The 23,809-nt window shown below is 48.6% G+C and overlaps 2 protein-coding genes across 6 annotated transcripts in view; one reads left to right on the forward strand and one right to left on the reverse strand.

Moving 5' to 3' along the window:
• LOC135254426 (protein Dok-7-like) overlaps positions 1-14,330 on the forward strand; it is a 35,539-nt gene extending 21,209 nt beyond the window's left edge. For 2 of the 5 annotated variants that reach the window (XM_064334553.1, XM_064334554.1), the window contains exons 8-15: positions 1,541-1,589; positions 3,418-4,047; positions 5,292-5,380; positions 6,354-6,426; positions 8,035-8,094; positions 10,515-10,592; positions 11,650-11,841; positions 12,756-14,330. In XM_064334553.1, the coding sequence (XP_064190623.1) occupies positions 1,541-1,589; positions 3,418-4,047; positions 5,292-5,380; positions 6,354-6,426; positions 8,035-8,094; positions 10,515-10,592; positions 11,650-11,841; positions 12,756-12,892 (1,308 nt within the window). In that variant the 3' untranslated portion in view covers positions 12,893-14,330. The remainder of the gene's footprint in view (positions 1-1,540; positions 1,590-3,417; positions 4,048-5,291; positions 5,381-6,353; positions 6,427-8,034; positions 8,095-10,514; positions 10,593-11,649; positions 11,842-12,755) is intronic. The other 3 variants (XM_064334555.1, XM_064334557.1, XM_064334556.1) reach the window with 2 other exon arrangements.
• Positions 14,331-14,800: 470 nt separating this feature from the next.
• Positions 14,801-22,555, reverse strand: lrpap1 (low density lipoprotein receptor-related protein associated protein 1). Its single transcript, XM_064334558.1, has 8 exons — positions 22,240-22,555; positions 20,711-20,855; positions 19,410-19,540; positions 18,604-18,724; positions 17,535-17,690; positions 16,945-17,027; positions 16,119-16,295; positions 14,801-15,787 (listed from the first exon to the last, which is right to left on the reverse strand). The coding sequence occupies exons 1-8, from the start codon at positions 22,414-22,416 to the stop codon at positions 15,719-15,721; spliced, it is 1,059 nt and encodes a 352-aa protein (XP_064190628.1). The 5' UTR covers positions 22,417-22,555; the 3' UTR covers positions 14,801-15,718.
• Positions 22,556-23,809: the final 1,254 nt, after the last annotated feature.

Consider the following 23,809-nt stretch of genomic DNA (forward strand, 5'->3'; position numbering starts at 1 on the left):
TTAAAAATACATTTTTTTCCCTCCTCCATCTAGTGCAATCACTCATTTAACCTAAACTACATTACCCATGAGCAGTGGTGCTCAGCAAAGAAACAATACTTTGCGGAGGTAAGAGATGTGGTGTTGGAGACTTAACATGGATTTATGCCGGAGATTCCCTCCCTCTGTTCAACATCATAACTTAATATTTAACAGCTGGCCTCTAGGCCATAAGATCTATACCCTCTTCTCTGATTTATATTAACCTTTTTCCTTCCTCACATCTCTTCCTCCTCTGTTCATTCGTCCTCTTCCCTCCATTTGTAGTGCACGAACGTGAGGCTATTGGGTCTGTCTGCATGGTGAACGAGAGCTTGTTTGTTTCCTCTAAAATCACTAATGTCATTGTTGAATTGATCGGTGTCTCAGTATTCTACCGGTTTTTTTTCATAGAGAACATGGTCACAGGACAGCAGGATGGCTTGTGTGCAAAGCCATTGGGGACGTGACTGGTTGCCACATTGTTAATGGACAAGACTCAGAACCTTAATGCGTTTGTTAATTCCATGTTCTCTGAATAAGGCCAATTTGCCAGTGTTAGGTTGTGTTAATGGGCTTTTATCGTAGTACTCAAAATGACCTCAAATTAACCGCACTATTTTACGGAAACTCTAAAATTACCGTAGTTGAGCAGCTTTGTTGTTTGGCAGTTGATAATTCTGAGCGTGGATCTTTTGTGAACGTACGCACTGAAAGGTTTGGATATATGCACAGCTGTTTTTAACTTACAGGTAAAAAGAGCGCAATTAATTTTCTGTTGAAGAGAGCATTGTCCATATCCTGAATGTCCTTTTCATTTTGAGACTGAGGCAGTCAAAGCACAGCGAAGGAAGATTGCTAGATTAGACTGCCCACAGCTGCTTTTAACCTTTTAAGGCGTGAGATCACAGATAATGTGATTAGAATGTTCTAAGCTGAACATTCTAATGCTGATGTCACAATCACTGCTGGTGACTGAAAGCAACGGAGTTCTAGAACACTGAGTTCTAGAATTCTGAAAAAAAACCCAGTTTAAACGGACCTGTTCTGTATTCAGTCTTGCCCCGTCTATGCGGTGCGTGTGAGAAAGCCACCGCGAGAATGCTACTGCAAATGGAGCGTTTGATAATTTAATAAGACGAGCCTCATCACAGCTCTGCGCAGTTCCCTCTGGTGCCTGTGGAATTATGGAAAACGCAGAGGTGCGATTTAGGTGCGCTTTTGAGATAATGGAGTTTTGCACCGCACTGCGACATCAGACTGTAGCTTCGGTGTTTGAGCTCGACACGTTTAAATCGGCATGAATAAAGAAATGGTATTCCAAATCAGTTCTGACTGAAACGCATCCAGCCGTAAGTGATGACACATTTGGCTCTGAAAGGTTCTGTTTGCGGTGTGTCTGTTTTAATGAAGTCCTACAGCTCTGTTATGGGGATTTTGAAGAGCAATATGAGAGTCTAGTTGTTATATTATGTATGTCTGCTTTGCTAATCAGTGTTTTCATTCTCTGTCTGTAACACAGGGGACAGTGCCCACACATGCAGGAGTCTTAGGCATGCCAGCAATACCAGGTATGTATTTTTTAAAATATTTTGAATAAAAGAATACTAAAACGTTTTATTTTCAGCTTTATGTTTTACATGTTGATAATATACTGGCTACGGCCAATCACACACTCCCTCTGAGCAATGCTACAGCCAATCACACACTCCCTCTGACTAATGGTACGGCCAATCGCGCGCTCCCCTGCAAGGCTGCCAGCCGCGGTCGGGACTGGCGCGGTTCGGTGTTGGTGGCTAGCCGAGGGGCTCGTCCACACACTGGATCCGTGTGTTAATAGCGTAAGCTACCCTGGCCGTCCTGCTGCTGAGCGTGCACAAACTGTGGATGAATCTCAGAGTGCAAGTGCGTTCCTCTTCAATTATGATTCGTTTATTTGGCGGACTCCTCGTTTTTCCCGGGAGAGATCGGACTGCGGGCGTCCCGGTCCGCAGAGAGCCCGCTTGCCTGCCCTCCTTAATGGCTGTTGCCTCATCTCTGAAATGAAAGAATTCCCTCCTTGTCCCGGGGGTACTTATCTTCCTGAGTTTGGTCCCCCCGCAGAGCCAGAAGTGTTGTACATGTAATCCGATATTCATAAAGCATCCCTGAGGACAAGCTCAGGTTTCTCCATTCTGCATCCTACTGGTATCTATCACGTGCTGAAAGGAGATCTAGATCAGCGCTCCTGTTCTCTGATTCTTTATGAATACGGGACCCCTGGAATTGGGGCCGCAGGACCGGTGTAGCCATGGAGGCGGGTCAGCGTGGAGCTGACCAGCGAATCGGTGGGCAGTGTACAGCACCAGAACTTGGACCAATAGCAGTGTGGATTCACCGTTTAGAAGCTCGCTCATTCTCGATGCCAACGTCAAGGAAAGGGCGGGATTGTTGTTCAAAAATGGGTGACATCATGTCATGTCTGTCAATTCTTCACTGATGAGGCTAGATAATCACAGGCTACACGTCATTTATTATGGTGTTACTAAAGCAAACTATGACTGATGGGTGATGTGCTTACATGGAGCACCTTTACAGGATTCTGGAGCACAACATGTCTCTCCCACCCATTTATCCCCAGAGAGGTGTATTTGCGAATATTTGCGAATCACAACTTGAAGACCACGTGTCAGGAAAGAAAGTTTGTCTCTGACCCTCGTTCACCCTTCACGAGGTACTAACTTTCACTTATTCCCCCCCGTTTTGAGGTATGGAATTTTTTCTGAGAAAATCCATCAAGTGAATCACCGGCCTAATGTATTCGCCTTTGAGTTTCAGCCAAGCACAAAATACTGATGAGATGTGTCAGTGAGCTCAAGGTGTTAAAGCTCATCATGTTTGCTTCCTGTAGGGTGAGCTTGGGCTACGTGTGTTTGCTTTTTTATATGTCCACACCAGAATTACTCAGCCCTGTCTGTAGGCTTCTGTGTCTGTAGACCGGTCTGTATTCTTCTGTGTCTGTAGACCGGTCTGTGTTCTTCTGTGTCTGTAGACCGGTCTGTGTTCTTCTGTGTGTGTAGACCGGTATGTGTTCTTCTGTGTCTGTAGACCGGTCTGTGTTCTTCTGTGTGTGTAGACCGGTTTGTAGGCTCCTGTGTCTGTAGACCAGTCTGTAGGGTTCTATGTCTGTAGACTGGTCTGTAGGCCTCTCTGTAGGCTGGTCTAGGTTTTGGCATACACCTTGAATTTGTCCTGCATCTAGCACATTAAAGCAGCTTCCGTGTCTCAGTATCTGTTAAAGTGCAGGAGTGTGCAGTAGACCGGGGTGAGTACGGTTTTGCGTGCTGTAGCGAAGCCGTGCTGTTTGAGGCAGGCCCTGTGGAGAGTGCACTTGTCTGGTAGAGTGTGTGGAAACCGCAGGTGGTGAGGAGGAGGAGCAGCAGTGTCGGTGCGGGCCAGGGAGCGGAGCAGAAGACCTGCGGAACGCGGAGGACATCGTCCACGGAGATCCGTCTGCTGCTGCCAACCGTCTCCATGGAAACGGACCAAGGGAGATGTCACGGAGGACCAATGGGAGAGAGCCGCTCCAGAGGAACCTCCTGCAGGGGCAGCAGAACCCTCTGGGCCTGTTCCTGGGGTTCTATGGACAGCCTCGCACGACCGGAAGCCACGGCAGGAAAAGGGGCGGGTGGAGTGTTTATGAAACCATGACGACTGCGTTTCGGTGTGGGCTGCGGGCCGGACCACCCTCCTCCAGGAGGTCCTGGGGCACCCCGGCTGGGCTGGAGGACAGGGGGGTTTCCCCCCAGGGGAACGAGAGCAGGGGAGGGGCAAACTGGCGGGCGCTCTCAGAGACGAAAACAGTGGCCCTGCCCACAGCTGTCCTGCGGGACGTCCCAAACAGTGTCAGCCCTCCTCCCGGGAACGGCCCGCTGCCTCACAGAGGGGACGGGTCCACCCCCCCGAAGACCGGTACGGAGCGGTGCGGCTCCCCCCCTGACCCAGGTCGCGTGTGCCAGGAGGTCAGTGGTCGCTCGGCAACAGAAGATGGTAAGAGAGCCCCTCCTCCCACCTGCCCCGCCTTCTCTCCTTTCTCATCCTGCTCCTCGTCTCCCGAAACCCGCCTCCCCCTGGCTGCCTCCTGTTCCTCCTGGACATCCATCCTTTTCCCAGACTTTAATATAAAAAAATCAATCCCTCTGCACCCTCTTCATTTCCACCTCTCTCTCTGATCTCCTCTCCGTCTCCGTCTCCGTCTCCGGGTCCGTCTCCCGGTCCCTCACACGTCGCATTGATTTTTCAATTGCACCTGAAGGTCAGGGAAGAAAGAAGCTGTTTCAAGGGGAAGAGGAGAGGCCCCCCCCCCCCCCACTATCACCATCTTCCACCAAAACACAAACACATTCCAATGAAATTTCATATTTCACGATAACGAGAAACGCTTCCATTAGTGCCGGTCGATCTGACGTGTAATGTGTAGCCGTGTGCAGATGTTTTAAAGATGACTGCGGTGCTTTGCATGAAAAATGCGCCGATGCGTTGGGGAGTGTGCCGTACAGCTGCCACCGTGTCCTGCCCCTTCCTTTAATGCCAGCGTCCTCTGTCACGCCTCGCTGAGTAACGGTCTTAACTTCACACGGGGATTGTGGGAAGACATCACACCGCCAGCTGCCTCGGCATGCTCTGCATTCATCACGCTGAATCTGTTCCATCCCAGCGCATCTCCTTGGAGTTTTCTCGTTTGGAGAGACAAGCACAAACACACAAACACATAAACACACACATTCACGCACAAACATTCTCACACACTCACACACTCACACACACACACACACACACACACATTCACATGTTGAAAATAAGTGTTTATGATGTGATTTTACAGTCCAAGGCCTCTCACTGTCTGTCACTGCTGAGCCTAAGCCGTGTGCTATGGTAGAGGCTGAGTGGTGGTGATACATTTTGGACCAATCACAGAGCTTTGCAGTACAGACCAAACTGAAATGATTGGTAATTGGTGGAGCTATGTGTTGGCTGCATGTGATTGCCCCGCCCGTCATGGGGTTAATGACGCCTGTCCCATCTACAGTTTGGAAAATGGACTCATAGCCAGACGGCTGCAAGCACAGTTACCTGGGACGTCCCTGTAGAAGCCAGCTGTAAATACCCATCTGTGATAATGGACCATGTGCACTGTCTGTGCTGTCCAGCACTCAGACCTGCTTTCAGTTCCCTGTCTCTGTGACCCCCTTGTTCAGGCCACAGCCCTCATGTACCAATTTGTTTCCCCTCAGACAGGAAACCCAAGAGAAAAGAGGACGGAGGGAAATCGGGCGTGGCGTACGAAATCATGGAAGGATTCGGCGGGGAAAAGACCCCAGAGGTAGGCTCCCCCCCCCCCCCCCTCCGCGGCGTGCCCAGCTAATCCCGTTACCCTGGCTACACGCGGGCATCTCCCTTCCCGCCGCCGCGGTCGTTTATCAGCTTTGAGCCCGTGATGAGAGCGAGACAGAGACGAGGAAAGGTAGAGCAGCTGGAGAAGTTGTGCGGATGAGGACGTGTTTGCGATGTGTGTTTGTGTTGCGCGTTTGGGTTGTGTGTTGTGTGATTGTGTTGTGTATTTGTGTTTCATGTTTGAATTGTATTTGTGTTGTGTGTTGTGTGCTTGTGAAATTGTGCAAACGGACTGGATGAAGGACGCAATGGTGTGAAAGATTGCAGTGTCTCCACAGCCAAGCAGAGAGGCTGTTCTAACACATTTACCTCAGACTGTCTCTGTTCATCAGACATAATAAGGTCTTATTATTCCAGCCTGCGCCTCCTGCTTCCTGCTGTTCTTTTCTTCAGCATCACACACACACACACCCTTACCCACACACACACACACAGCCTTGCCCTCACACGCACACACACACACACACACACCCTTACCCACACACACACACACACAGCCTTGCCTTCACACGCACACACACACACACACACAGCCTTGCCCTCACACACACACACCCTTACCCACACACACACACAGCCTTGCCCTCACACGCACACACACACACACACACACACACCCTTACCCACACACACACAGCCTTGCCCTCACACGCACACACACACACGCACACACACACACACACACACACACCCTTACTCACACACACAGCCTTGCCCTCACACGCACACACACGCACACACATTTGTTAGCTAGCTCTGGCCGCTCCAGGCTGCTGTGAAAGGTCTTGGCTGAAATGAGGCGGTCGGTCACTCTTAGTAATGGAGGCCTTGGCCCGAGTGTGACTCATCGAACCGGAGGCTCCGCCCTCCTTGCTTACTGACATGTGACCTGCATCTTCCAGACAGAGGAGAGGGGGCGGAGCCTGGAGCTGACGGGCAGTCGTGGGCAGCAGAGGGTCCCGTACGAGGCAGAAGGTAAATGACTCCATGTTACGAGCGGCGGGTGGGGGCGGTGGGGGGGGGGGGGCGGGTGTGACATCACCGTATGGCTGCTGTATTGAATATGTCTCGCACAGCAGTCACAAGGCATCGTTAGTTTCACAGCCTCTGATCATTTCTTTGGTTCAGTGTATACATTTAAGAAGTGCGCAAGAGTCTTGTAGTTTGTTGTTGCTCCTGTTAGCTGTTACTGTACATGATGGAGTGTAGTGTATGTCTGCCATTTTTGGGGCTGCATAAGTGCGCCGAAGATTTAATGGCGGAGATGAGGTGATGTGATTGGACAGTTTAGTGCTGGGATGGCCACGCCCCCTGCTCAGCCATTCTGACCATTCCCTTCCTTTAGGTTTTATGGAATGTTTTTTTCTCTCTCTCAGTGTTCTAGAACTCACATATTTGTGATTTTATAACTTAAAGGGTTAAATGCCTGTCAAGGTGGCTGACGGACGGAGAGGAACAGGTGGGGAAGCGACCAATCACAGCGTGGAGCTGATCTCTACAGGAGAGCCTGCTTAGGCATTTATTACTTAAATCACCCCGACCGTTCGGCCGCTTCGACGGTCTCTTTGGGAACGACACAGTAAATCAAAGCTGAAGGCCGTGTACAGTACTGGCCGCGTGCCAAAGAAAGGTTTTTAAATCTGCACATTTAACACTCTGGGCTCGAAGAAAGGCCAACATGCTGTCACTCTTTTTGGAACTGAGTTGGCTTTGCTGGTGCCGCTATCTACACTACACTGTGTATAATCCCACAATGAGATTTACAGTGCCTATAATCTTACTTTATAAGGTCCTTTCACCTTGGTCTAGTTTCCCTGAGGTCCTCAAAGTAGGTTTTGGCATTTTACCGCCTTGATAACTGTAATCCAGAGTGAATTCCTCCATGGGGAAAGCTTGCCAAGTTTATGATTTCGTTTCAGGACATTGTTGTTGTGTGCTGTGTGCATTCTGCTCAGGTTCGTCCCCTTCCTCTTACCGTGTTTACTTACTGTGTGAAATGTACTTTTTCTAAGTTACTTTAGAGTTAGCTGTAATGATCTGCTAAATGACTGGATTGTAAATTGTTCAACATCATGGGGCTTTGGCTTCAGTTCAGAGTTGAGATGATGACCTCAAAAATCCCCCATATACAAAAATAAATGCAGAAACTGCATTTAATATTAAAATACAAAAATTATTCTTTTAATATTTAAACAAATGTAAAAAAGAAAAAACAGAACACACACACAAAAGACAAGTCAAAATTACTGGATTGTCCTGGCATTGTACACAACCATCACAAATGAGAAGCACTTTTCTGAAAAGTTATGCCTGCAAGGGTAAACATTCTAATAATCCAGTTGTTGAAGGGTGCCTGGGTTGGGGCATCAGATAAACTGAACCGGGTCAGTCAGTGCCTTGAGGGTATGACTGCTGTGCTTCACCTGTGATTTACGTCCGTGACTCTCAAGTCCAGAGTCCAATGTTCTTGCGCACGGTGCTCGGTTCTGGGGAGGCTTGAGAATACTGCGTCTAAAGAGCTGAAGCTAATTCAGACCGTCCTGTCCTGGAGCGACCGCGCGTGACCGTGTGCTTTCTCTGCAGGAGCCACACCGGCAGGCTGCACCGGCACCTCAAAAGTCCACCGGCAAACTTCAGCCACTGGTAAGAGCACAATCTGCTGGTCAAAAACGAACGGACTGGTTTCCTTCTACGGCCATAATGCATGAACCACAACTCTCTCTGCTCAGGTCCGTAATGAATGAATGAATGAATGAATGAATGAGCCTTTGGTCACAATGCATGACCTGAAATTGCACTCTGGTTCTAATGCGTGAACCTACATACCCAGGATGAGCCTTTAACCGCAATTCCGCGCTGGTTCCAATACACGAACCACGGCATTCTCTGATCCTTGTACCTGTGACACAGCCTTTGATGATGTTGATTTTGCATTGTGGCAGTGAAATGGCTTCACTTCTGTTCGCCCTCTCAGAAGATTAACAGGGGTCACTCTCTTAGAGCCAGTGTCGCTCTCCAAAGGAGTCATTTTGAAATTGTTCAGTCCGTTCACGTATTACTGTAGGGCTTCTGAAAAGCCTGAAGAGTTTCTGTGTCCTTGTCCTTATGTGAGACTTAAAAAAAAAAACCTTTTATTTAATCGGGGTGGGTCAACAGAGCTCTCCGTTCTCTTCCGCAGTGGTACCAAAGTGAGCAGGGATACAATAGAATGTGTACCCAATCAGATGTAGAGGGTGATTATGTGTAGCCAATCAGATGTAGGGGGATATTATGTGTAGCCAATCAGATGTAGGGGGAGATTATGTACCAGGGGAATGTTTTTACGCTTTCAAAAAGTGCTGTGGTTTCCTTAACAACCGCGGTGTCCCCATCACTGCTCTGGGGCCCTGGGTTTCTGTGAGGGAGGGGCGGGTCTCTGCTGGACTACAACAGCCTCACTTCCTCAAGGACTCCCATCCAAGTGCAGACCTTGCGTGCACCTGCCTGGCTCCGGAGATTCGTATGAGAGGCACAGGGTGGCATGGCCTCAGGCAAAGACTGGGCAGATTGAGAGCACAGCGCGCGCTGCCAGTCACAGGATAGCCGCAACACCCAGCGTGTCAGTGGCTCTGCGGTTTTTTTTTCCCCACTGAAATGTGTGACAGAGGACATCAGTGACACATTTTGATTCGTTCACAAGTCCTCTCCGCCACGAACCCTTTTTGGACACACGACCGCTTCTCTTCTCTGAACCGAACTTCTGCCGTCAGTGTTGGGCTCAAACCGTGGGCCGTCACATGACCACAGCTCTCCTGGTTTTGGCGTTTACCCTGACCCAGTTCTGGCAGAACGGGTCGGGCCGGGAGCCGTTGGTCTCTGGTTCTGACTCAGTGTAGCCCAGTCTCTGGTTCTGACTCAGTGTAGCCCAGTCTCTGGTTCTGACTCAGTGTAGCCCAGTCTCTGGTTCTGACTCAGTGTAGCCCAGTCTCTGGTTCTGACTCAGTGTAGCCCAGTCTCTGGTTCTGAACTCATGTAGCTCAGTCTCTGGTTCTGACTCAGTGTAGCCCAGTCTCTGGTTCTGACTCAGTGTAGCCCAGTCTCTGGTTCTGACTCAGTGTAGCTCAGTCTCTGGTTCTGACTCAGTGTAGCCCAGTCTCTGGTTCTGACTCAGTGTAGCCCAGTCTCTGGTTCTGACTCAGTGTAGCTCAGTCTCTGGTTCTGACTCAGTGTAGCCCAGTCTCTGGTTCTGACTCAGTGTAGCTCAGTCTCTGGTTCCAAAGCTGTGAGTCTTAGGCGGGGTTGAGCTGGCTGTAAAGGTCGCACGTCGACACTCAAACCAGTCAAACGGAACCCCGCATCTGAGACTTCCAGTGCACTAGCGACACTGTGCCTGTGTTTGCATCGGCGCGTGTTCAAAAAGCATTTATTCCATGTTTGAACGAATTTCAGGCTGCATTTCAATAAGCGAGGGGTGTGTGGGGGTGGGGGGTTGGGGGGGATGGGGGGTGGGGTGGGGGGGTGTGGGTGTGGGGGGGGCGGATGGGTCATTAAGTGGGTAGCGGACTCCTGAGTGTGCTCTTAGAGCATGTCGGAGAAGCGCTGCACTGGCGTGCTTTGTGTGCTTGACTGTCGTGCTGTGCGTGTACGCTCTTTGCGGCTGTGATGATTGGTGGAGCAGCTGGCAGCTCGTCAGTTAGGCGCAGGTCTGCTCTGAAATGGCATCCCGGCAGAGAGCTCTGGGGGGGGGGCCTAATGGCACAATGGAAATACCCCAGACTCCGGCTGGCTGGACTCTTTGTTGGTGGGATGAAGCGCGAGGTGAGAAGAGGCGTTATTGATTTTAAGGGGCCGCCTCCTCCCCCTGCCACACAGCGCGCTTACTGAATGAGCCGTTATGCAACAGCCGGGGCGAGGGGGATGCCAGTTCAAGACCTCCGCGAGCAAGGCGCTGTGCCCCGACGCGAACGGTGGCAGTGCTTTGATCTACAATGGCTCACGCTCCATTGATTCGCTGATGGTGGTCTCACTCTCTCTCTCTCTCTCTCTCTCTCTCTTTCTTTCTCTCTCTCTCTGTCTCTCTCCAGATCCCAAGGGAAGCTACGAACCAATGGCTTTCACTGCTGACCCGCCAAGGAGATTCGAACCCTGCGCTGGAGAATACGGTTGGTCCCTGCCCAGTGCTTTCTCATCTTATCTTTCTATAAACCGGGTGTTTTCAACCTTTGCTGATCCAGGGGACCCCCCCACCCAGACTCAAAGGCATCCAGGGGACCCCCATCACCAAGTTGAAAAGGGTTATGTTAAAAAAAAAAAAAATCTTTATATAGATTGTCATTTCATATGATGTCTGGACGGGGACCCCCTACAGTACCTGCAATGACCCCCAGGGGTCCACCCTCCCCCTGCTGAAAGCCCAGGCTATAGACCAAAATTCTGTACTGACAGCAGGACAGTATCGTCCCCTTTTCTGAGGCCAGGCCAGAAGGGAATCGATGATATGTTCTCTTCAGATCGCACCAAAGTAGAACTCTGTAGTCTTCGGGCTAACCCCGGGGTTTTTCTGGGAAAGTGTGGAACTTCACCTGCCGCGAGAGAACACTGTGTTATTGAGCCTCGTGGGGGAGCTCGGCTCAGCGGGCGGTGTTCAGGGAAGGGCCCTTCCCTGGGGGGTTATTTTCAGATAAACCGAACACTGAGGCCTGGACTCACAGGGGGGGTTGGGGAGTTAATTTCGCTGATGGCCGAGTTGACCGCGCCGTGCTGGGGAACGGGAACAGAAATGGGCCCTTTTCAGGAGTCAGAGTTTAGGGCGAGCGTTGATTGAATCCAGGCCCTCGTTTGGACTCGATCAGCAGAAGCGCGCACCCTTCTGATCTTGCAGGAATGCAGCTGAGCAGCTTAAACGTCCAAACTCAGGACCTCAGCTGCCCCCCCCGCGTGCTGCTGGTGGGAGGAAACCACTGGCATTTCAGGATCTCATTCGTTCCATTACATTGCATTACTGGCATTTAGCAGACGCTCTTATCCAGAGCGACTTACACAACTTTTTTTTTTTACATAGCATTTACAATGAATCCATTTATATAGCTGAATATATACTGAAGCAATGCAGGTTAAGTACCTTGTTCAAGGGTACAAGGGCAGTGTCCTACCGGGGGATTGAACCTGTGACCTTTAGGTAACAAGACCAACACCTTACCCATTACACTGCACTTCCAGGGGGCGTGTTCACGTTCCCGCCGGAGGCCTCGCCAGCAGGGGGCGCCGCTGACAGGACGCGTGGCGACGGGGTGATCTACGTGAACATCCCCATCAGCCCCACCTCCAAAAAGCAGCTCCACTACATGGAGCTGGAGCTGCAGGAGCCCGGATCGGGAGTCAGAGGTAACACCGTTCAGCTCCGTAGACATAGTAAGAACACCCTCTTCAACAATACGCTTGCTGCTGCTCCCGCTGCCCCCGCCGCCGCCGCTGCTGCTACTACTGCTGCTGGTGCTGGTGGTGATGATGATGATAATGATGATGATGATGATGGTGGTGGCTCGCTTTCCCGCTTCTTTCTCGTTTTTCTGCTTTATTTACTCATTTCCAGCCGTGTCCCTGCCTTCCCAGTGAACATCTGAGTAGCGAAAAGTGGGCGAAACGCCGTTACGTTTGGTTCGAAAGGGAAAGTTTTCCAGCCGACTAGGACGCAGCCAGGCTATGTCCGGTTGAAGCCTGAGATATACTGGCGTTGGCCAAGGGGTTGTGGGGTCACGTAAAAACATCTCTCAGCCTAGATTTCCACCCCTCTAGACGTGCAGATTTCGGCTTTTGTTCACTGAGTTCCTGTCCTGTTAATTAAGCCCCATTTGGACACATAACAATAATGATGACAGACCTGTGAGCGGCTTTGAGCTGGAGTTTAATCGGATCTGTTGGAGAGCTGCTCTGAATTCGCTCTCCCTGCCTCATGCCTGCTCTTGGTTTGATTGGTTTTGCCTGGCCTCAGTCCCCCGGTGGTGTAGTGAAGGTGGGGTGAAGGCTCGTTTTTAAGCGTTTAAAGAATAACTGCCATTTCTCACAGGGCTCACGGTACATAAAGGACAATTTACACTAATAAGAGATTAATGATTTTAATTATACCTTCCTTCAGTATGTCATTAGATACATTAGGCGCTAGCTGCAGTCCCACAGGTTTGAACTGAGGACTTTCATAATTGCTCTCTTGCGTGCTAGTAATGGAATGTGCTTGGTCTTGTGGCTGTTAAAAAAAAGAAAAGAAGAGTTTTAAGGAAAAGCTGTTCGAGTTGGTGTTTGTTTTGTTTTTTTTTTTCCGACACCAGGAGGGGGCTCCACCAAGTACGCGCAGATCGACATCGCGGCCACGGAAACGGCGCACAGGGTGGGTACCCAGCATGCACAGGGGCGCGAGGATCGGCTGCAGGAGCTGGAGCAGAAGAGGAAGGGGGCGCAGCAGTGACCCCGAAACCATCACCCCACCAGAACACCCCCCAAAATGAGAGAAGCGTGGCCGTCCCGGAGTCTTCTAAAGACCACGTGCTGTCCGTTCGTCCGTCCGTCTGTCCTGGGGATGGAGACGCGGTCTCTCCCTGCCAGAAACCGACATGGCAATCCAACGAAGCGATTTCATCCCTCCGTCCTGGGACGTCTCTGAAGGCCCATTTCTGCGTTTGGGTGCACTGAGGTTTGACTCTGAAACTGAAGGCATTAGCACAAGTTTTTTTTTCCCCCCAAGCGATTTCTGCCTTGCTCCGCCCATCTCCAGAAAACTCCGCCCACCCAGCTCCGATTGCTGCCTGGCGACATCGGCCACCGGGCTCAGCCCATTGGTTCCAGCGATGTTTGCTCGTCTCTGTAAAGCCGGGTAGCCAATCATGTGACACGATGTTGCTATGCTACGTTTGAGGACTCCCCTGCTAGTCTGCCTGCATTAAATAGGCCGAGTCACCACCTGACAATGGCCTCGTCACGCTCACATGGTGCATATAACTCGACTTTCCTTACACCCCATTTTGCATCAGGAATATAGTTTCACCTACCTTTTTTCTTGCTTTGTTCTACACAGCCATCGAGTTTTGACACAATAAGATTTCAAAACAACTCTTCACTGTAATTTATGTAAATACCTCCGTGTAATTAGTCTTACAGTGCGCACACACACACACCGCGACTGAAGTCTAAACATCCGTAGAGCCGTTCGGAACAGAGCAGTAACAGTAGAAAGTAAATCGAGCGGTTAGCCACAGTAGGAAGTGTTTTAACAGCGTCTGTACGTGAATGGGCATTGACACGTCTCGGGCTGATGGAGTCAGATGTTACAGTTGAGGGACTGTGTGAGCGGCCATCTTACGGCAGTTGGCGGTTGGCGGTTGGTCGCTCCCACTGTTCAAAGCCTCCCTTTAATAGCTCTCGCTTTCCGCCGATGTCGCTTCGTTGAGGCACTGTTGCATCAGAAATAAGGCCGCCGTGGGACTTCATTATGCAAATGCCTTACCACAACATTTGTATTTTTACCAGATAGTCGTTTTCCTTTATTCAGTGTACAAAACCTATTTATATGTTATTTATTTTTTTTCCACTTAGCATGGGAATGCTTGTGATATGAACTGGGCTGTTATTAAGATTAGTTGTGAATATTCCGTACGTAGACTTGCTTGGTCATGGCACCGCATGTTAATCCAATGCATAATATATATATATATATTTCCTTATCCACATGCATGTGGAGAAAATAACTTTGATTAGCCACCTCCAGACTTCCTGTAAATATCCTGCGTTTGGCTTCAACATTTGTACATGTATAGAATAATTTCAAATGAAAACAGGAAGCAAGCTATTTTTTTCCAGAAGAATTATTTTCTCTGTTCTTTGTACCTCCAATAAATAAGACACTGCCAGTGCTTGTAGGCTTGCATTTGTGGGTCCCCTTGCCCCCCCCCCCCCAAAAAAAAAAACTACCACACACCCAGTGTGCTTTGTACCCCCCTCTGTTACTGGTGTGCGGGTAAGGGGGCACAGCACCATCTCAAATCCCAGTTCAGCACATCTACGGCGCAAACTCAAACTTGGGCGCATGAAGTAAAAATTCTGATCTAGATCAACGATCTTCATTCCTGCTTCTGGTCGGCCACAGCCAGGGTCTGCTGGTTTTTTTTGTTTTCCCACGATTTAGACCGTGAGAAACCGGGTGAGGCGAGCTAACCGTGTAATCGACCGCTTTAATCGATCAATTAAGGGCCGAGTAACAGCAAAAACCAGCCGACCCTGCGGCCCGCCAGGACCGGGAACGAAGACCGCTGCTCTAATCAGACTCTCAGTATAGCATTGAGCCCGCAGTGCACACAAGAGTCCAAATACACCACCCGTGGATAGTTATTACGTTTTATTACTGAAAAGCCCGGATGGTCATACATAATTTAACAAGATATAAACTTGAAAACTGGACACTCCCGGCGAAGTCGTACCGCAGCGAGAAAACGGTCACCGTTTGCAAAATGTCACATTTTCACTGACGCTCGGGTCCACTCCTAATCAGCGAAAATTAACGTCGCTGAAAACGGACAACGCTCGCCGACTCCGAGGCTGCAAGCGGTGCAAATTACACACGAGATTAACGGACTTAATTTGGTGTGTGACAGCGATAATCTAGGAAGTTTCAGTTTCATCGATGCGAAAGCCATCCCTGGCCTGCGAGATTTGGCTGAGTGCTGCGGTCCGGTTGAATAAATGGCGATGGCTTCACATCTTTGCCGAAGACGAATGAAAGACTGGAGCTTTCAAGGCCCGAGTGGCCCTGTTACCGCAGCTGAACCTGGGGAGAGCGGCCCGGGACAGAACCTGCCCTCATCATTCTACAGCGCGAGGGAAATGATGCTCTTTGCTCAGCAGATCCATCTTAATTCCCGACTGCGCAAAAAAAAAAAAAAAATACAAATGAGGTGCAGTTTGATCAAAAGGAAAAAGGTCACAGGCTTAATCGCTCGGGGGACTGATTCAAATGGTTGTAACGTATGTACATGAATCGGCGACAGCAGGCAGTGCAGTAGTTTAGCTCTCAGATAAATGTCAATTCAATTACAAATATACAAATGCAATCAATACTGATAAAAATGTGTACGAAATTTGACTTCTTAATGGGAGACTATAAAGCTTTAGCTTTTCCTTCTTTTTTTTTTTTGTTGTTTAAATCGCGGGACCCAGAATATCACGAGCTCAGACGTTCGGTTGAAACCCGATTTCCTCAGGCCACGAGGAGCAGTCCACAGAACCGGTTTGGGCCGGTTCTTCAGAGCTCGTTGTGATGTCGTGCGTTGCGTGAAATCTTACTGGTCAGGTCCTGCATGTGTTTCTTCATCTGAAATATCATTTAAAAAAAAAAAAAAAAAAGGTATTCATCAACAAAAGTCATGTGACCACCAGGAATGGTAAGTGTCAAAACTACAATGATACATTTTTTATAAAGCTAGAATGGTAGCATTTCATATAATCTGGATCACTAGATGTAATGTAAAAACATCTACTAAACTAGTAGATAGAGCTGTTCCGGGTTTTACTGCTAAATCCATAATCCTGCTTTGTGATACAGACCCTTGGTCTCAGGGAAGGGCAGCTGTAAACCGTAAAAATCCCAGATGGAGTTAAATGCGATCAGGTTTAAGATGCCAGCTGGCAGCACTGAGCCCCACCTTGTAGCCCATCTCCCTGGTCTTCTCCGCCAGACTGTTGTACTTCTCCTTGGTCCTGTAGATGTGCTCTTTGTCCCCGAGCGTCTCCACGTGCTTCAGCTTCTGATGGGACAGGTCCAGCTGCTCCTGGTAGTGCTGGTGCTTCTCCACCTTGGTCTCAAAGTGTTTCAGCTCCTCCTGCAGGGGGCGCCAAACACAGCCACTGTTCGTGACACCGCCCGGGCCTGCAGATCCTCAAACCCCAGGGGCAGGAGGGGGTTTCAACCTGTTTTAATCCAGCGACCCCCCCACCCAGGCTCAAAGGCAACCAGGGGACCCATGAGGTAAAAAAAAAAAAAAAAAAGGTTTTATAATAATTGGGGAGAGGTGCGTGTGGGTGTGGCTGTGGGAGGGGGGGGGTTGCGATCCTGAACTAGGGAGGAGGGGGGATTGATGTGATTTTGCTTACTGGGGGGTGGGGTGGGGGGGATTGCATAAGCCAGTTGGGCAGACACCCCCTCCAGTACCTTAAAGGACCCCCGGGGGTCCGTGGAGCCCCTGTAGTAAAGCCAGGCCCTTGGGTACCTGGTCTCTGTGCAGTTACTGCAGCTCCACCTGTGAGCTGAGGATTCTGCTCAATTCACCAATGGCAGCATGCGTCCTGTGACTCATGCATCTTTGGCTGTGATTAATCTTTGCGAAAATGCGAAAGAGCAAACAAACAGAACGCAAATGCCAAGGTGCGCACATGCTTTGGATAATTAGACGGTTATGGGCCGAGGTTTAGAGTAGAAAATGCTGGAAAAAAAAACATTTTAGAATTTTTAAAAGCAAGACCTTGACTGACCTTAAGAGACTCGAGCTCATCATCGCTCAGGTTGGCCCTCCGAGCCGTTTCCCACAATTCAATGACTCTCGGCTCTTTAAACTCTGCAAGTGGAAGAAGAAAAATAATTAGCTTGCTAGCTCAATTATTTAAAATAAGCACATTAAAAAATGGTGGAGAAATAAGTTGTTTTTTTTTTTTTTTTTTAAGCGAAAGGTCCAGTTTCACAGACACAGATTAAGCCTATTCCTAGACTAAATTCTATTTGGAATAGACATTCTCCATACAGCACTGAAATTTAGTCCAGGACTAAGCTTAATCTGTGTCTGTGAAAAATCGGCCCAGAAATTGTTTTCATGTAACCCCTCTGTGTCCAATCACAAAGCATTTGGGAGAGGAAGGGGGCGGGACCACCAGGATGGGCGGAACTATTGGGAGAGGTGTGGTCACTGGGATGGGCGGGACTATTGAGTGGGGCAGGGTCACCGGAATAGGCAGGGCTATAGGGGTGGGTGGGGCTATTGGGATGGGGTGTGGCCACCAGGATGGGCAGGGCTATCGCGGTGGGCGGGGCCATCGGAATGGGCGTGGTCACCGGGAGTCCTACCCACCGCTGTCCGCGCTGAAGCCCTCGTGGCTGAGCTTGCGCAGGCGCTCGAAACCCTGGTTCAGGCTCCGCATCGACTCCTTCAGCTCCGTGTGCTTCCGGTGCAGCGCGTGCTCCTTGCTGTCCCCCTGCAGGGGCGAAATCTCGTTCTTGTGGATTTCTGAGGGGGGGGGGGGGGCGTGGGAGGGGAGAGACGACAGAACGCGTTAGAAAGCCAGCGGGAGAGGGGAGGGGGGGGAGGAGGAGGAGGAGGAGGAGGAGGAGGAGGAGGGGGGGTGGCCTTGCATGGAGCTCACGTTTTCTCTGGTTTGAAGTTTCCTGCAAAGGCCACGTTTCAATTTTTTTTTTTTTAAGTATTAGACGGGGACCTGCTTGTGAGAGTCAGGCACATTGCAGCAGGGTCTCTGACAGGCATGCAGATTACATTTTCCATTTTTTCCGACAGTGACATAAAAATAATAAGAGAATGTCACGGCGTAAAGAGAAATGTAACCAGGCGACACCTGAATTCTGTAAAAACAGAAGAGGAACATGAGAGGAACAGGTTGTGCTGTTAAATGCATTGAATTTCACAATGAGGGTGAAGGGGGGGGGAAAAGTTTGGTATCAAACGTGGTGGAGTCTGCAGTGGGTTATATTGGGGACTGAGCATGTAAACAGTGCTGCTGGCATTTAGTTTGTACGTGAGGGGGGGGTGTGCGAGTCTTTGTGGCACCTGACATTTCCACAAAGAACCAGGATATATCCCAAAGCGAGCCTTTCGTAAGGGGAAAAGATGAGAAGGCGGGAAAGAGACACCATACCCTCTTCAGAACGCACACGTTGCCACGGCAACCTTTACGGTTATGCAGCATTTCCGTAGTGCACTAGAGTCAATGAGACCCTTAAAAAAAACGGATTTCTGTGACAAAGGTGATCAAATACTGCTGTGTGAGTGATGGACTAAACCTGGGGATTTTACAGGAAGGTGGGGGGGGGTGGGGGTGGGGTGGGGTCCTGAACGGTCCTCCAATTTTAAAAACGCGGTTCTCTGGTCGCGCATGCGCGCGGCGGTTGGGGTGAAAAGCGGTCACCTTCTGTCCGGCTGACCGTGTCCATCATGATGTTGTACTCCTGGAGCTTGTCCTTGTGATGCTGGAACTCCCTCTTCAGGCTCAGCAGCTCCTCCTCAGAGAACTTTCCGGAGCTCTTGGCCTGCGAAGCGAAGTAACAGCTCAAGAGGAACCAGTCTTCTCCAAACCCTCCCTCTTTTTCGTGAGATTTAACAGTCACCTTGCCCAATCTCACATCTGCAACATCCACATTAGAAAATTATATAAATTATATCATAGTTGTTGGACTAGATGAACCAGAAGATTCAGTAATGCCCTGATGATCTTATTTTATACGGTATCAATTCTGCATCTTCCAAATTTATATCGCATGGAAAAACATGCAACCATAGCACTTAATTCCTGACCTATATCTGAGTGTTCTTTTGAAAAATCTGTGATTCTCAAAATAGCCTCAAGACAATGAAGCAACCTCAAAAATAAAACCTCAAAGTGAGCTTTGTTAGGGCTGGAGTGAAAGCCTACAGGATGGTAGATCTCCAGGAACAGGGCTGGGCATCCTAGCTCTAGCTGTTGAATGAGGTGTGCTTTGTTAGGGCTGGAGTGAAAGCCTACAGGATGGTAGATCTCCAGGAACAGGGCTGGGCAGCCCTGCTCTAGACCAGGGCTTTGCCACCCTATCAGACCAGACTTCAGGGAGACTTTATGAAGGTTCCCCTGTGATCATTAAAGGTCTTTAGTGATGCTAATGAACAAAAATGCAGGGCGCTCCCCAGCACAGGTCCCGGATGTCTCGTCCGAAAGGCGGAGCGAGGGCTTTTACTCGCCTTGTTCCACAGCTTGTCCAGCCTGGGGTCCTCGAACATGTCCCCCTCGTTCACGTCGTGGTCCTTCAGCGAATTGCTCTCCAGACCCCTGGTGTCTTTCTTTCCATCCATTCCGTACTTGGCCAGAATCACTGGAGAAACACAGGCAATGGGAACCATTTGAGTTGAGCCCTTTACCAGTGGTACCCACACCAACTTTCAGAAAAATCTTTTAAATCTTTTCTCTTCCCAGAAACACAGAGGAAGGGATGACGCGCTCGTTTCTGTCTTTTTCCTCTATTTGCAGTTGAGAGAAGGACGCACTTATGGATCTAGAGCAGGGGTGTCCAATCTTATCTGAAAAGGGCCAGCGTGGGTGTGGGTTTTTATTTTTGTCCAGCATTAAGGCACCTTATATTGCTTACCGTGGTCTTGATTGAAGGCCATGATTAGTTCATTAGTTAGGTGTCGTAGTGCTGGGGTGAAATGAAGACTTGCACCCAAACCGGCCCTTTCCTGATAAGATTACACAGGCCTGATCTAAAAGGGCTCAGTGACTCAGTCAGAAGGGACTGAGGAACTCGATGTGACGGGACTGATTGACTCTGACAGATCAATTGACTTAAAGTCCACTGAATGCTGTAAGAGGTCACCCCGGCCGCGCACAAACACACACACACACACACACATTGATCCCCATGCAAACTGAAAGGTGGCTCAACGTATTTATTATCTTTCCTTTATATTAGCTGCAGTGTCCTGTCACCTTGATTGATTGGTTGTCACCGAGGAAGTCTCATGGTGACCTGACGGGCCTGTGAGGGTTGTTCAGGGTGGCAGTGTAGTATAATGGGAGAGCCAGAGTCCTTGTCAAATTTGTCATTTATAAAAAAAACTGGCTTTTTTATTTTCTGGTGTAAGGGGAACACTGATTCCACATGGAACCCCTCAGTCACCCTGCGACATAACAAATATTTTTCATTTTGTTTACTCAGAAGGCCCCCCTTTTTTGCGAATGATTTGCATGGTTTTTTAACAGACGTCTGACACTGTAGTCCTGTTGGAAGCATACGAGGGAACTGAGGTGAAATAGCATATATAGGACACGACAGCCGTGTCCTTCCCGGGGTCACCGTCTGTAGAAATCTAATTGTGACATCAGTTCCCAAAACAGCTGCTGCCCAAGGGCGTGCCCTGTACAGTAACTGAGTTCTTGATCAGACTGTTACGCCAGTCTTGTGCAACACACAGCAGTTACGCTGTGCAGGAAGTGAGGTCACAGGGGGTATCGCCATGACGATACGCCCCCCCCCCCTCTTTACCGTTGAATCTGCGCCTCAGCGCGGCCTCCTTCTCTCCATCTTCGTCCAGGCCCTCGGCCTTCAGCTTCTTCCACTGCAGCTCGTCCTTCTCCAGGATCTTCAGGTCGCTGTGCAGCTCCGACTGCCTGACCGGCGGCAGCTGCATCTGGAGCGGGCGGGGCGACGGGGTGACAGGGCGGAGTCAGGGCGGAGTCAGGCTGCGGTCGGCCGCAGTGCCAGCGCTCACAGCTACCAGCCCCTCCCATACTCACACTTACAGACCCCTCCCACACTCACACTGACTCGCCCCTCCCACACTCATGCCTACTGGCCCCTCCCACACTCACACCTACAGACGCCTCCCACACTGGCCCCTCCCACTCTCACACTCACACCTACTGGTCCCTCCCACAGCACTCTGCTGGGCCATTCTGTTGACATTGCGTAAAACACTCTGGCCTAAAAAAAAAATACGGAGGAGTAGCACGCTTTCTGCTGACACTGCATAAGTATGAGGGGAACTAGGCCACGTTTCTCCAGAAAGTGTCAGGAGTGCCAGCACCTGCTATTCTGGGCCTGCATTGGCACCTCCTTCGGGTCTGGGAGAATTAGTGAGTTTTTGCAGGCTGGCTGGAAATGCAGTGTCATTCCCTGCTGGAAATTAATTCCAGCTTAAACCAACCTAAAGTGGTCAAGCTGTAGTTTTGACACTTTTAGCTCACTGACCAGCTGTTCACCCATTGTCAAGCCTATATAGTCAGCTAGTCTACCAGTTTGACCACCAGTTTAATCAACCAGCTTTGACCAGCTAAAGACCAACTTTGACAAGCCACAGACCAGCTATGACCAATAGGAAGTGTCAAAAGCAACAATTTTATAATCTCAGCTGGTGTTAACTGGAAGTTTCAGAACAATTGTCAATGTTATCCATTTATCCATGACGGTCGTTTACTAGCAAACCGCAATGACATAGGCTACATACAACATGCACATTGTTGCAGTCAAAATACAGGAAATGTGGAATGGTATCTTGATATAGTTGTAAACTAATTTGCGAATAGCAGCCCAGCTACTGCAAGTGATTAATCCAAATCGATATCCCAATGTACTTGACAAACTGCTATATTTAGCTATTTTAAACTTCTATTATAAGTTAATCACTTCTTTACAATTCTGAAACTCGCAAGGATGGATGTCATTCATAGAAAGCATTTTATCTCTCTAAGCGCTTCACACAGAAACAAGAATCCTCACATCGACCATCACTCATATGCAGCATCCAGATGGCAGGAAAGATCAACGTTACTTCTGAAACGTACAGAATGAAACACCAGCTAGCAAGAAACAGATTGTATCGAATTTAGCAACATCGCCAACTACGCACGGCAAAGATACAAGCAGTGCATCTGTCAATGTCAATGTCAAGTTTGCTGGCTTGATCTCTCTTAGCTAGATAAAAAGGCTAAAAGCAAACCCCGATTTATGCTAGTTCACTACGTAGCTGGCTACGTACAGTATAGCCCGAATGCAACCAGATGTTTTTTACTTACCCTAATCGCTTTTTCCCAAACTTGATTCAATTTCGCAATTCTGAATTCCACTGGGCTCTTCCCGGAAGGTTTGGGCTCATTCAATTCTTTGGAGTATTTGCTTCCGAAAACCCCGATGCATAGACTCGAAATAAGCATCACAACCAAGCTGCACATCCTCATTTTATTAAGCGTCATTACAACAATATTTTATCGATCTAAACAATGTAAAAACGATTATTTTAAAGTCGCTTTTGCGGATTATTATATTACTAACCAGCAACAATAAACCAGCCAGGCTACTGTTGTACAGTCTTATTTAGTCATGTGCTAGTTTGTTTCCGGACAGGATTTAAAGAGACCGGAAAAGATTGGTTTGTGGGATATGTAGTTTAATTTACGCGTAAACACAATGCACTACATTGAGTAAGGCATATCTTTGGCACTACGATTCCCAAAAACATGTAAATAGTCGTTTCTTGGTAACGGGAGGTAAACGTTTTTAGCAAATGGGAAGAATCCACGCGTAACCACAGCATAACTAGTTTGGTAGGAAAAAAGAAATTGAAAATAGGTTTCACGAAACAAGCTGATTTTTTTTGAATTATTAGTACTCTTGTTTATCTTTTGAATGAGGGCTATCTAAGACGGATCACATGGCTACAAGAATAGTATTTAGCAATGTTTTAGCGGTCCCGATAATATTTGTAACTTCAGTCATGATATTTTGGAAATAACGTTAGTTTTTTAAAATGCTATTTGCTGTTTATTGTTTTCTACTGCATTATGCCTGCTGCAAACGCATTTTTATTTGTGTTGGCAAATACAAATGTGTATCCCTTGTCATATTCTCCGTTCCCTTATGGTGTTTAAACCAACTTAGCTGTTACTGTTGGTGGCATTCCTTGTGCCAATAGCAGTGTAATAATAACTCAGGTTGACATATCAATCTACCTGAGTTGTTCAATAGTAAAATAATGGCACATTTCGGCCCGATTTAACACATCAAGTCCAGTAACCATAACAATCGAATCAGATCGGTACAAGTTATGGCAACACGATGTACAATGCACGGTGTTGATTTTTTTAAATGTATTTTCTTGCCAATGAAGTAAACATCCTGCGATCTGAGATTGGCATTTGGTTTTCAGTGACATTATGGAGATACAGTATATAGCTGTAGACTCTATAGAGAATAACACTGTTGAAGAGCACTCCGAACAAACTCGGAAATCTTCAGATATGAAGTTAATGTCTTGCGAAAGAAGCCAGCGTGAACGAAGAAAGAGGCACATCTCGGCCAGAACAGATAAGAGTGATGGAAACTCTGCAACACAAAGATGGGTACGTATCTTTGTTGGACCAACATAATATATAGCGGCTATGATTATAATAATGATTATTATTACCAAAATTATTGACGGAAACTACATGACAACAACAATAAATAGTAGTGGTGTTCAGAAACCCAAATACAAGGCCAAGTTTTCTGTTGGCTAACTAGGCCTAGCCTATATGTACCCTAAGTTAATAGTTTTACATTTATGCTGCACAACGCAGGGCATAATGCAATGAATAAATAAATAAATAA

This window comes from Anguilla rostrata, chromosome 5 (genome assembly GCF_018555375.3).
Source record: "Anguilla rostrata isolate EN2019 chromosome 5, ASM1855537v3, whole genome shotgun sequence".
Classification (NCBI taxonomy): domain Eukaryota; kingdom Metazoa; phylum Chordata; class Actinopteri; order Anguilliformes; family Anguillidae; genus Anguilla; species Anguilla rostrata.